A 14,678-nucleotide genomic window follows, 5' to 3' on the forward strand; every position below is an offset into this window, starting at 1 on the left:
TATTAGTAGTGTTATCCACTATTGCACAGACCTATGAACATGAGCTCTGGGAGGTACAAATCTTCTGTGCTTTCTGAGTCTGAAACAAACAGTTTGATCTGAGTTGTTTTACAGATGCAACTTGCATCAAAAGATTCCATTCCCATTTTAGTTAGAGAGCTCTACTCAATCCTGCAGTTCATCAGCCTCTCTCTTATTTTTTAAGAACTTGGGGCCTCCTTTTCATTTTTTTTTATTTCAGCCCTTTCAGTGTTTTGTTTTACAGCTTGACTTCATCAATAGTTATAACCAAGGAAGGACTGGGTGGCTGGAGCATTGAAAATAATTAAGAGAATCTCTGGCTTTACAAATAAAGGAAGTGGAAATGGAATGCTGACACTAAATGTATAGCTAGTAATATGAAATTAAAAGAGCATAATCAATCCAAGCATTGACCTAAACCAGTCATTGTGATTCATGGAGTTTTTTTAAAAAGGCCATTTTTACGCTTTTATTTTGAAGTTAGGAACTTTACCATCTCCCATGGGAGAGGCCTGCTATTCATGATCTGATTAATGCAGGTAATTATCTGTCACATAATTAACATGTACAATTTTATAGTTTTTACCTGCCTCAGATTTATTTTGCCTGGGACCTATTGATGTAAGAATGCTCTGTTCACAGGCTGATGCTTGCTTGTTGGTGGAATGCATGCTAAAATGGGTTTTCTTTTGAAAAATGATGATGTGATGTTCTTTTGAACACAGAAATTCCAGTAGTGGATCTAAATTATGACCAAATGGGATAACTTCTACTTTAATCAGGTTTGGTGGTTTTTGTTAACTTAATTTTATTCCTGTAGCATTTTATTAAAATTATTGGGGAAAAAATTAGAATTCCCTCTTTTTTTCCCCAGAATGAATAGCTTCCCTCAGCTCTTTATTAGAGCACTAGGCAGTAGTTTTATTTTAATTACTATAGCTTTCCTCAGCACAACTTTCCTCTATTTTATTTTTATTTAATTGGATTAAAAGAATCTCTCTTCTGGGAAAATTAAAAGACAGAGAAGGCAGCTGTGGCTCTTCATTGGAAAGTCAGTATCCTTCCTAAAGCCGTCTTTATAATTAAATAATTAAAAGCATCAGCTCCTTTTTAAAATCTTTGGAAATTCAGACATATGTGTAGATAATGTGTAGATAGCTGCAAAAAAAGGATTTGTTGTGTATGTGTCTAAGTTGTTGGAGGACTGGACTGTGATTTAAAGGTCTTTGCTGTGTAGTGACTGGAGCAATCTCACGTCTTCAATTAGATATGCTGCTCTTTTGGAAATAGGGAGTGGACAGAGGCAGGAGTCCACAACTGCAGAGAGAACAAGAGTTACAAACTAGATCCTTGGATAGAATGATGATGGAAATACTGTAGGGAGAACAGCCCACAGTAGCATCTGTTTCTGTTCTTGTCTAACTGTGATAAAAGTTAATGGAGACATAGATTCTACCCCTTTTATCCCTGTTTCTTTATGGGTTACCAACATGTAGCTTCTTTTTTGTTTTTTGATTAATAAAGTCATGTTAGAGCCCAGATACATGAAGTAAATATTTTCTGGAGTTCTAGATGTGTCTCTCTTGTTCGTAGTAGCAGACACTCCCCATAGTTTGACAGCAGGGTGGTCGTTCACTCCTGATCAGTGGTTAAGTGTTTTGTCTGCAGTTTCTCTGCCAGGATTATTTTTTAGATAAGGTAGCTGAAGTGTACTGTGCTTGGAGATAGTGATCTTTTCCTTAAAGGTCTAACAAAGCAAGAAAAGAAAAAGTAATTGTGAATGAGGAGTTCATGATAGCACTGAAGGCTCTATTGAACAAAAGATTGGTTAATGTCTTTTCAGCTTTCGAAGAAAATGCTTGGAAAGTAAACACCTGGTCACGTACTTTTGCATTCTGTGTATTGATGTAAAGCAAATTCCAGCAGATGGGAGCTAGAAAGAGGCTCCCAGTATGGAGAGATTATGCTGGAATTACTTCCCACGGGGTTTCTTGTACGTCTCTCCAAAGCGTCTGGTGTTGGCCTCTGTCCGAGACAGAGCACTGGATGAGAGGGGCACAAGGTCCTGTATTTCCAAAACATGGGTGTTGTGTTTTGTTTTGTGGTTTTGGGGGTTTTTTTAGTTTGCTTTGGTTTGGTTTTGGTTTGGTTTTGGGTTTTTATTGAGTTTTTTTTTTTTGTTGGTCTGTGTTAGGATGATTAGGATGCAGGTACTGTAGTTCTTTTAGCAGGTAAGTCACAAGTATTCTCAATACCACTTTCATACTGCAAAAACAGCTACTTCATTTTAGAAATTATATTCTTGAATTACTTAATTTCTTTACTTCTCTTACATTTTTTAAGGGTTTGCTAATTGATGTCATACACAGCCAAACATTGCATAAGCTTGTGAAGAGTGCATACTGATTATATCACTAAAGTGTTCTAATTGTCACAAAAAAGAAACAAGGTGCCATCTTGGTTATGATAAAACTGAATTATTAGTTCTTTGCAGATGATAATCTTAAGGTGTTCATCAAAGTGAGATTTTTCATTATGCATTTGTTTTATTAGTCTAGGTTTGCATATCATACAAAAGTGAAGTAAGTGTGTTTGTCTTTAGAAATGCACCCATTTCTGGTTAAGTTGCAAATTTTTAATAGGTGTTTTAAATACACCACAGACATTCTTTTGAATTCCAGACAGGTTTGTTTAGTATCTCCTAAGGGACAGAAATAGATTTTGAGCAAAATTGAGACAGATTTGCCAGACGATGATCTCTACTAGAGCATCCCATGAGATAACTAAATGGAGGTAAGCTTGTGCATAGATAGGGCCATATGACCCACCAGATGACATGGGATTTTAAAAATTCATTTCACTTCCCTGTTCAGCAATTGACATAGCAGGGGTCTAATTATGGTCTTCTATTCTTTATCCTTACAAGAGTTTCTTCTCTGGGATACATCTTTTGAAAAAAGGTGATGACAAATGTTTTCTGTATTTTCCTGCTCAGTTCTTCCTACTCTCTGGATGTGTTTGTGGAAAAGAACACAGTGTAGGTGTTTTCATGGCCCAAACCCTTCTCTTCTCAGCTGTCAGGCCTGGCTCATTCTCTTGGGCTGTCTGAGGGGCACTTCTCACATTGGAGCAGGATGTGGGGACACATGCCTTGTCCTTTAAGGCACTGTCTCTGTGGTACAGGCTGTATCCACATGTTTTTTTAGGTGGCACAGAGAGGCACAGAAAGGTTTTATTCAAATAACAAGGTTTGAAAGTCTCATCTCTTAGAAACACTTCCAATTTCTGCAAGGCTATTTTGTTCTCCCAACGTGAGTGGAGCCCTGTTGTCCTTTATTACTATTATTTCTTCCTCTTCCCCCCACTGCACAAATTCCATTCTGAAAACTACCATGGCAGCTGCTTTCCTCCAGCTGGTAGGTTGATAGTAGTGAACAGCTCACTGTGGAGCCTGAGCCAATTAGTACTGCAACAAGTGACCAGAAAACCCTCCCTAATATAAGTAACTCTGAGCTACATGTTCTCACTGTTGACATATCTTCACTGCTTGGCTCACTTCAGCATACTCCAAACCAGTTCTTTTTCAAAAGTGCTGGCTAAATCCTTTGGGTTGATTTTCAGATAAGAAAGACCTTTTTCTGGCTGTTTTTTAGTCTGTGTGCAGAGTGCAGTTTCTACAACAGCCTCTAGTAAGTAATTTTAGCCGTTATTTTGCAGGCATAATTATTTTAAGGTAAAGGTTGGCTGAAAGTATTTCTTCAGACTGTAAAAAGAATTCAGAAAATATTGCATCATGACTTTAGGTGTAGGTGAGAGCAGAAATCCTTCCAGCTGTGGTTGTTGTTTACATTGTACATAGGCTTTTTTTTTTTTTGCTAAATAATGGATGAGGAGAAAAATGTCACGAAAAATGTTTAATATTAGCAATATTCCCCCCATAGCAGCTTCCCCTGTCAGACCTCCTTACATGCAATTTTTAAAATTCTTGAAAATACCCAGGGGTTAAAAAGTCCAGGCATTCATCATATGTTGCAAAGCAGCCCATTAACTTCACCTTCAATATTTGGCATCCTCATTGCTGAGCCCCTGCAGCAGAGAGACCTTCAGCTGTAGAGGGGTGAATCTGCAAACCTGCAGCAGAAGTAGGACTGCAGTTGCCTCGGGACATGGGTGTAGACAAAAATCTGTGGTGTGACAGAATATTAGCATGGACAGGAGGCAACAGTGGGCACAGAGTGGTGGATGGGAGCAGGCAGGCAGCAGTGCAGAGGTGGGGAAAGGAAACCCAGGCAGCAGAGTTTGCTCAGTGCCACTGTGAGGTGTGGAGGCAGCTTTTGTGTGAGCAGTGGGGAGCTCTCAGTTCTGCATTGGCCATAACGAAACCGCTTCGCAGAAAGTGTAATGTATGGGAGGGAATTAAAATTGCAGATTTGCTTCTGGTAAGCAGAGAGGCTGCATTGATATGTAGGACATGAAGCAGCATCCCCCCACTCACAAGGAGTGTTTTTAGAAGATAATAAAGAAAATATCTGTAATTACTTGTTGCATATTGATTAATCAAGCTTTTATTAGAAGAGGCATACAGGGAGGCAGATTTTTGTCCTTTAAAATAAATATTTTCTCAAACTACTTTACAGGAAAGGGAAGTGGTTGGCTACACATGATTTAAAGTTCCCTGTGTGTTTTAGGGTTTAGTGGGGTTTTAAATTTTTTTTTTAATTTCCCCAGAAGACTCATGACTACATTTCGTAATTACAAGAGTGGGATTTGAAATCAGTAACCATTCTCTTGGAGTTTCTAAGTGAAATTTTCTTTAGGAAACAAAAGCAAAACACAAGGTAGAAACCTAGACAAGGTACAGGTTTACAGCTGCCAGTTTAAAGATCATTCCAAACCTCTCTGGCAGTAAAGCACAGGAATTCCAGCTGAGATGCACGTTGTGTCTTAGAAGCAGCTGTAAGCAGTAGCTGGGGTGGGACGAGTGTTTCTGATCACGTTCACAATCCAGCTTCTTTCCATTCTTGGTGGGAACCTGTGAGTCAGGCAGTCTCCTACCACCCTCCAGTGGTTTTCAGAGCACAGTGCAAGCGACATGCTTGGAAAGCTTATTCAGATAATAAAAAGGGGACTGGGGATATCCCAAGCTTTCTGCTGGGGACACTTTTGGATTTTTTTTACGCTTTGGATTTATTTGGTGACTCGTTTAAAAGATCTTTTGGTTCCAGTTAGATGTTACAAAGTGTTCTGGCACACCTGTTCTCTGAACCATTATGATATTTGTGCGGTTGCTTGCACTTGCAGGACATTAAACCATCTGCATTTGTGATGATTTCCAGTCTGTGTTTGTATTGCTGCCAGGATTACAGAATCTGTGGGTGTGACAGTCGGATGTACAACAGTGAAGGGGTGTTTTTTAGGGGGCTGGGCAAAAGCTACAGGTTTTTCTATTAATTTAGTGACTCAATAATTTGCAAGTCATTATAGATGTCTCCTCTGGCTGTTACCATTTCTTCCTGTCATTACGGTATCTAAAGCACCTTAGGAGCATTAAGATCTAAATTTCCAAAGAAAATTGCATCTGTGTACTTAATTCTGCGCTGTTTTTCTGTTCTTGGTAGCATCTGATATTCTATCCATGGCATGTCACAGCGTCATCAACCTAATGGCTGTATTTTCTTGGAGATCACTGATGAAGATAACAAAACATGACACAACTTATTTTTATCTTTCTATTATGAATGTGGAAAGCCAGGAAAACTGCAGGAGCTTCAAAACACAGCAGGGATGAATTTATCAGAGGTTAAGGAGGCATTAATGTGCTGTGTGACATAAAAGGCAGCGCCTGCCAAAATTCCCCACATGACTTTAGGCTGTATCAAGTCCTGGACTATCAAGCACAAGTAAAAGGGGCTGATGCTTTCATTGCTCATTACATTGCTGTCTCACCCTTTGTTACAGATTTTCAAGAAATTTTTATTTCACATAACTGTGCTTTTGTCCAAGCAAGTCTGTGCTAAAACTAACAGTTCATCTTTTGATACATGCCTATCGCAAAAATCCTAAAATAGGGAATTGCACTTCTCTGCTCCAGGAAGACATAAATTGCTGGCTCATCTACTAACATCACTCATCCAGTAGAGCCTGACTCATCTAGTCACAAAGTACTCTCTGTTCAGCCAACCTGAAATATGTGAGTAGGATGGGGAAGTTACATCAGCTACCACTGGGATCACCAGAAGCACGGCACAAAGTTTAATTGCTTTTTTTCTCCTGAGTTCAGCTCATCATCACCATAGTTGAGAGAATTATGACTGCAGCAAGGGCAGGGCAAAGCAAAAGAGCAGCTTTGGAGCAAACTAAGAGCTGTAAAATGCTCCCAGGTATGTGTCCCTGTCAGATGGAGTCTCTCCTTGGACCTTATTCCTTTCCTGTACCCCAAACTGGGAGTATGAGATATTCTGCAGTCTCCCAGTCCCATAATCACCTGTGCCCTGGTGACCTCTCCCAGTGTCTTGGCAGCCAGCTTCTGTCAGGTGTGGTAACGTGTGTGGATAGAATAGACAGACAGGGCAGGCAGTCTCGTGAGAGAAAAAGGAGGGCCAGCTGGAGGAAGCAGAGTCCAGTATGCCCTGGCTTGCCTTCTGGCTGGGTTTGATGCAATGTTACCAAAAAGACCTGATTCAGCCAATTTCTGCTGGCTTCCTCTCCTGAGATACCTTTCTTGTAAATCTCAGCAGAACTCTGTGAGCTGGAACCTTTATTTACCTATCCTGCCTGTTGGTTAGTTGATTTTGTCTGGGTTTTTTCCCTGGTTTTTTCCCACCTACAAAATGTTTGGATTTAGACTAATGGGATCAGCATTTGTCTTTGACTGGGTATTAAGATCTATACGAAGGCTTTTACATGTGTTAGGGAGTAAGATGGCCATAAAGAGACTGCACATATACATGACAATGAAAATTTTGCAGAGTCTTCTCTCCAACAGACCAAATGGTGTAGCATCAAAGTTGAGATAACAGACAAAATCTGTTAAGAACAAATCATTCTTCGTTATGTTCTATGTTATCTCTCACAAAGCGTCCACAGGTAAGTGAAGGGTTAAGGTAAAACCCTTTCTTCCATCTGGACAAAGACAAGGTTTCTTTCTTTGGACAGAAAGTCTGTTAGAAGACTTAAATTGAATTTTCACTGCAAAAAAAATGAAAATCTCCAGGTCAAAGGCTGTGTAACCTGATGCTTGTAATGATATAAGACTGTGATAATGCCACATACTGTCTGACCACTGAACATTATCTACATAAACCATAATGAATATAAAGTCTGGGAGGTTATTACTTAAAAGAAAACCAAAACAAACCTTTTTTTAAATCTCCCATTTTCCAGACTGCCATACAAAACCCAGCAAGCTTACTTTTCACTCAAAAGTAGATGTATCAGAAACTGAAATGGAGTCTCAGATGATAAATAAGCTGATGGCTCTGACTCTTTGCACATCACTCAGGAAACATTTACATTTTTCTAAACAATTATTTATGCTTTGTGTTCATGAAGTGTTGGAGAAGTGATTCTTGACAGACCCCACCAGGACTGCTGCATCCAGCTCTGGGGTGCCCACTGAGGTCATGTTGGAGAGAGTCCAGAAGAGCCACAAAAAATGATCAGAAGGCTGGAGCACCTCTCCTGTGAGGAAGAGCTGACAGTTGGGGTTGTTCAGCCTGGAGAAAAGGCTTTGACACCTCATTGTGGCCTTCCAGTACCTAAATGGGGCCTGTAGGAAAGATGGAGCAAACTTTTTAGCAGGGCGTGTTACAGTAGTAGAAGGGATAAGGATTTTAAGCTAAACAACAAAAAAAAAGGGTGTATCTAGACTACATTTAGAAGAAACTTCTTATGATGAGAATGGTGAAACAGTGGAACAGGTTGCCCAGGGAAGTGGTAGATGCTCCATCCTGGGAAACATTATGGTCAGGTTGGATGGGGCTCTGAGCAGGCTGGTCTAATTGCAGATGTGCCTGCTCGTTGCAGGGGGGTTGGACAGGACAGGATGAACCTTAAGTTCCCTTCCAATCCAAAATACTCTGTGATTCATAGAATGTTGACAAGGGCTAGAAAATGGTCTAGAGATTGTGTTTTGAGACAACAGCTCTGAAACATGCAAGATTTAACTGCCATTAAAGACTGAAGTTTGTTTGGCCTGGTGTGTCCTGCTCTACAAGCAGGAAGAATCATTTCTGAGAGTTATTCCCCTTGGTGACACAGCACTGACCCTCCTCAGGTTTTACTGCAGTTGTGCTTCTTCAAAACATAACATGACTGCGGAGAGTGTCCAGAGTAGAATGGCTCTGTTGGTTCAGGTTAAAGGCTAAACATCTAGCTTGGATGGCATCTCCAGCCCTAGCCTTAAGGAATTTAGAAAAATTTGTCATTGCCCGGAAACAAAATTTAAAAAAAAATCCCAAGCAGTGAAAAGAGCTAATAAAAACAAAACAATCAAAAAACCTAAACAGGGAAAACCAAGACAAAGTCAGAGCTTGGCAGTAAATGTGCAGCATGGCAGTGCTCTGGGGAGGCTGTGGTTACTGTCCTAGCTGTAGCAGGTGGCAGCAGTGCTGTGGCACCGAGCTGAGTGCAGCTCAGTCCAGTGTTCACAGAGCCACAGGGAGGTGGCACTCGCATCTCATGCTTTGTACTGCTTTCCTTCCTCAGCTGCCTGTCAAGATTATCCAGCAGAATTGAGGCATTTTGCTTTTAAGTGCTCTATTCTTTTATCTTTTACAAAGCCAAATGTTTTAGGAGGGAAGAGTTTTGTTTTGAAGAAGTGCTGCGAAAAAAAACCATGTCACAAGTGAGATTTTAAAAAATCGCCTCAAGAGCTGCATTGTTCAATTGCAGAGAATAGCCTATTTCATCTTAAAATAGCCTTAAGCCAGGATTTAGCACCATAATTCACAAACACGTGCCTGGAAGATCCTCCTTGCATTACTGAGGTTATTTGGCTGCTATCATATATTATCATTTCCATGTTATCATCTTTTTGAGTTTATTGAATTTAATCCTCAATGCAGTTGCATTTCCTGTGCTTTTATTTTATGGGAAGACTGTTACATAGCTGCATTCCTATAATTTTATAACATATTACAAACAGATGTTTGGGTTTTTTCTTCTCTCACCACCAGAAATGCAAATTTTAAGTAAATATTAATAATTTTATCTGTCTATTAATATGTTATGGCTGTACTGTAATGAAATGACTTAAGATATCATTCCCAAGCAGACAGAAGAAGAACAGCATTCTTCATTCCCCTGAATCTGTGAAAATGAGATCATTGTGAATTTAACAGGGACAATGCACACACTCTGTAATGCATATTACCAAAACTAAAGGATTTTTTAATTTTATTACTGCTCGTGTTTTTGGTAGAAAGAGCCACTATGGCCTAATCAGTTTAATGTAAAATTTTACAAGTCAGATTTTTTAAAATTACTTCTTTTTTTTCTATTTCAGTGGGAGAAATTACAGATGACAACAAGTGAGAGGAGAAAAATTGTGTGTTCAGTCACATTCCATATAATTGCAATTACCTGTGTTGTTTGGTCATTGTATGTTTTAATTGACAGAACCGCTGAAGAAATTAAACAAGGCAATGATAACGGTAAGCATCTTTTATCTTCTTCAGTGCTGCTGATAATGCAGTGCCTGCCTTTGAAAGGCAGCTCTGTAACCAGTCACATTCTGTTCTTAAATAACAGCTCACATGCCTACACCAGAGGCTTTAATGCAGAAGTTCTGAATGCATCAGCATGAAAATCTTACCTAATGCCCCAGCAGAGAGAACTCTACTTTGTGTAATCATTGCAACAGCTTAACTGGCCTGCCGGTTCTTCCTGGGTTAATCTCCCATTATCTAGGTAATTCTAAAGCTCAGGCAAAAAGATGAGTCAAGTTCAAACAGCTCAGTGCAAGTTCAGGTCCTTAAATAGCAATTTATTTATATTAATCCCTTGAACCTTGATAGGAAGTAAATTATGATAGAGCCGCTTCATTAACAACCTTCCCTAATACGAGCTTCCAAGAGACTGTTTTCCAGTTGTGTTAGTCCTTCATGTGGGATTTGAGTAGCATGGAAAGACATTACTGTGTCCTTTCAAAGAGAATTTCACTGTCAACGTCCATGTTCAGCTGTATTTATTGGTCATGCACTGGAATAGAGGAGTCATGGAGTCTCCATCTACAGAGATACTGAAAATCCAACTGGACATGTGTAACAAAATGCATGCTTAACTGCATGCTTAATATGGCTCAGTAGGAGCCATTTGTGGAAAATATATTATAAATTTAACTACTGTTTTCCATTTCAAATCTTAGTTTGCTCTTAAATTCAGTCTTAAATGTGATCATGATGATAAAAAGCTTTTGAGTTTTGATCTGAATTGAATGTAAGCACCCTAGGGGAACAAAGGTCTCTAGCTTTGTGTTATATTCCAAAGTTAACATGGAAAACAAAACAGGTGGAGCTTTGTGCCTTGCTAGTTAGATAAATATTTGATGATACTCCTGATGCTTGCCTTTCTTGCCTTAGAGAGGAAAATAAGCAACAAGCCTCAGTAAGTCACAGATGAATACACACTACAAAGTCTTGTTTTGCATTCTTTTGAAATAGGTAACCTTGTTTTTTATCTCAAAAAACCTGGCCCAGAGGACAGGACTAGGGATGGCTTTGAATTTCTGTTTATGAGTGCAACTACATCACCCTACTCATTACAAGGGGGAAGCTATTTCTGTAGATTAGCTGAATTTACATAACAAAACAGCTAACAGGGATTTTTGTTGTTACACACAATGCATAAGAATCATGTTAATTATTCCTGGTAGGCTCAAAGAGTATTTATGATTTGTATAGCATTCAGGATTTGCCAAATGTAATGGTTGATTCTTTACACTAAAAAATGGACAAAGAGATGCCCTGGAGCTACTTACAACACGCAGAAGTGTGAAGAGGATGCTTTTGGGCCAAAATTTGCTTGTTGCGGGGGAGAGTACTTTTACAAAAGTGAACATATATTTGTGGGGAACAAGGACATACATGTAGTTTGCTTTCTTCCCCATTTTCTCTCTTTAAATGGGAATTGCCAAGACAAGTAAGCACTGGAGAAAAGACACTTTATAAACATATTTTGAGAAGGAGAAAAATTGAAACCCTGAATAAAACTAGTATTGATGTAATGTTCTAGTTTAAAAATCCCATTTTAAATGGATATCTCAAATTATTGAAGGGGTGGGGGTGTTTTTTCTCTTTAGGAAAGTATATGATGCAAACCCTTTAATTGCTAAACCTGACACTGGTTTATAGAAAAGCAGATTTAAAATATATTTAAAATATTCTAGACTTTTTATGGCACCAGTGGTAAGGAATCAAGTTTCACATAAATTTATTCTGCTTGAAGAAGCAGGTGTAGGTTCAGCTGACCTTTCTCCTAAGAAAGCTCAAGTCTGAAAACATGGTAATCCTGGAAAAAAATTATGTACAAAACTCTCTGTCCCATACCAGTTAATAAAAAAAGATGCTTCCTGTATTACCGCAGCAGCAGCGGTGGCCTATCTTTAATGATAAAAGGTGGAAGAAATCCTGAAAGAAAGATTTGGAGAGTGGCATTGATTTTTTGATTGATTTATTTGACCAAATGGTGATCAAATCAGTTAAAAGTAGGAAGCAGTTTTCTATTCCAGGGGCAGTTTCTTGGCCGGCCTATGGAATAGGCCAATCTATTTTCTAGAGCTACAAGTGCACAATAGCGTGCACATACCCGGGCATTCTTAGCCAGTGGCTTCTTTTCAGTATACATTACTGAAACAGTGCTTGATATTCAATGAATAACATAAACTTTTTATTTCAAAGGTGTCCTCGAATGGCCGTTCTGGACAAAACTCGTTGTGGTGGCCATTGGATTCACAGGAGGCCTGGTCTTCATGTATGTGCAGTGTAAGGTTTACGTCCAGCTGTGGCGCCGGTTGAAAGCCTACAACAGAGTGATCTTTGTTCAGAACTGCCCAGACACCATCAAAAAACTGGAGGAGAAAAGCTCTCCGTGCACTCAGCCCTCGGAGGCGAAGGACGCGGTGGTGGTGCCAGTAGCACAGACAGGTACAAACTCTCAGCCGGCGGAGGAGGCGACGTCGGAGGTCATGCCAGTTTGACACGGACAGCGTTGCTTCTTCCTTGCAGAGTAAGCCGTAGTGTCTGCTACACTACAAATGCTACAAGAAAGTAGAAATGACTGTGCATTTTTTCAGTTAAAGAAGACCCCCAACCAAACGACAAAAAAAATACCCCATACAAAAACCAAAACCGTACAAGGAAAATGGATCCAGCAAAGCAACTTGTTACTGTATGGAGTGTGACCGTTCGTGATGTAGTTTCGCAACTAGTCAGCAAAGTGTAGTGAAAGTGGAAGTGTAGAAAGTGCAATAGAGAACAGGTTTAACAGACAATGCCAAACCTATGTAACAATGTACTTTTGTTTTTTGGGTTTTTTTTCCTAACTGGGCTGGCTGGGAAAGTAGAAAACAGAAGTGATACAATGATTTTGTTTACAGAAGACACAAAACCTTTCATCTGTTTACTACTAGAAGTTGTATTTGCTATTTACCTTTTCAAAGATACACTTCAAAGGGTACCAGTCCAAGTAATAGGCATTAACAGAATCCAAGTACAGAGAGCTGTATTGCAGCACTCCCTCTCTAAGCCTCGTACGGTAACACCTTCATGTGACTGTAGTGGAGCCTGAATGTTTGGGCAGCTGTGTCAACTATGGATATTTGAACCAGTTGTTTTTAACTATGGCTGGATTTTTTAAAACTAAGCAGTTCCAACCAATATAAACTCACGTCTCCATAAGCTGCAGATAGTTTTTTTTTAAATGTCAGGGAAGTAAGGAAGGAGACAATATGTAGATATGCATTTAGAAGAGCAGCTCCGCTGTTTATTTTACTTTATAGGAGGAGTGAATTAGGCATAAATTGGATATACAAAGTATTGAGACAGAATTGTAAATGAAAAAAAAAAGCAGTTTCCTGCAGAATTACACAGAAGTAAATTGTCTGTTATCAAAGGTCTGAAAAAGGATGACATACTGAAGATGGAAGCTACTTTTGGTTTTATTTTTTAAGATTCATGATACAGAAAAGTAGATGTAATAGAACATACCTACCTACATATCTTCAGAAAACATTAGTTTTTATCTCCTTGTTCTAAAAAGCTAGTTTTTATCTTCCTGACTGAAAAAAAACCAGATCAATGGTTTCCTTCTGTACAGGTAAACTTAAGGTGTTAGAGGTTCAACAGTTCAGTTGTTAATTTCGTGTTTTGAGCACTGGCATATAAAAATGAAGTGTGAATAGCATTAAAAGGTGCAATAGATAAATGAATGTAGACATAATCCTGTGTCCAACAGGATGAATTATGTATAAGGAACCAATTTTGTGATTCACTTTGCAAAACTGTGGTGTTTACTATAAGGAAACAAGAGTAAGTATTGACTCAGAATAGTTATGTACTGGTGTGCACAAGTCTGGGGCCTGAACATAATGTGTATTTTAAAAAGAAGTTGAAAGTTCTTTTTTTAATCTTGTATTTACTAAAGGAGGAAAAGCAAAAAAGGAAGTAAAGAACCAGAGTAATGAGGACAGGAGAGTAGAGATTCACTCAAAGGGGGGGTATCTGCCACAATTACAAGCGAACAAGAGTTCTACAGAAGCCTTGAAGTTTCTATTGGTAAATTTTCTCTTTGTACACTCAAATATTTACAGTGAAATAACAGACTCATCCCATTCTTGCAAATACCCAGGCTTTAGGGCCTAAGATGTATTGGAATTTATATACTAGGTATTCCTTTGTGAATGTTTACTGGCTTAAGGCTCAGGGAATACTAGAAGTAGCAGTGTTAGCAAGAAATGTGTCTTTAATCAGATCATTATATTCTTTTGTATTGGAATTGCTCTTGTAATTTGGCTGTTACTAAGTGATGGTTATCTGGCTAGACAGGACACAAAATCTTGGTGCTTTAATGGGTCCTTAATATATGTCAATATTTGCTGTCAGTTACTCCAGGTGAGTTGGATTAATGTTGAAGTTTTTTCATGTAATGGCACACACTTTTTATATAAAATAATTTCCCAACTATACAACTGCAACTTCCAATTGTAGCAGCTTCTTATTTGAAATGACATACAAGAGAAGCCAAATAATTTCTCCATTTAAAATGGTGGAGGAGATTTCAGAAAGTCTTCAGAGCATGATGACATGACTAAGGAATGTCTAGTAACTGCACATGCTTAAGATAGTCTGCAATGGCATGGTTTTCAAAAAGCTACTCGTTAAATGGTAACTCTCATGATATCTGACATCAGACGTGTAAAATTACTAACTGCATCTGAATGTTTGGAAGGATGTTTACAATAAACCTCAGCAAAATTTACTGACAAGGAACATTATTATGAAAGATAATTAAGAGCTTTCTGAAATAATAGTTTCTTACTAAGTGAAAGTAACCCTGCTTCTTTAGCCAGCTTGTTCTTTGACTGCAGTAGCATCATGACCCATTGAAAGTACTTTATCCCATATTTTGTCAGCTTACTGGAGAGTAATTTGCACCGGGGT

At 38.8% G+C, this 14,678-nt stretch overlaps 1 protein-coding gene across 1 annotated transcript in view; it reads left to right on the plus strand.

Annotated features, from left to right (window-relative positions):
- MARCHF1 (membrane associated ring-CH-type finger 1) overlaps positions 1 to 12,217 on the plus strand; it is a gene marked incomplete at both ends in the record, with an annotated part of 82,922 nt that extends 70,705 nt beyond the window's left edge. Inside the window, 2 exons of the mRNA XM_084204229.1 lie at positions 9,527 to 9,674; positions 11,919 to 12,217. Coding sequence (XP_084060355.1) covers positions 9,527 to 9,674; positions 11,919 to 12,217 — 447 coding nt within the window. The remainder of the gene's footprint in view (positions 1 to 9,526; positions 9,675 to 11,918) is intronic.
- Between the last annotated feature and the right edge of the window lie 2,461 nt (positions 12,218 to 14,678).

This window comes from Fringilla coelebs (assembly GCF_963513975.1).
Source record: "Fringilla coelebs genome assembly, chromosome: 4".
Taxonomy (NCBI): Eukaryota; Metazoa; Chordata; class Aves; order Passeriformes; family Fringillidae; genus Fringilla; species Fringilla coelebs.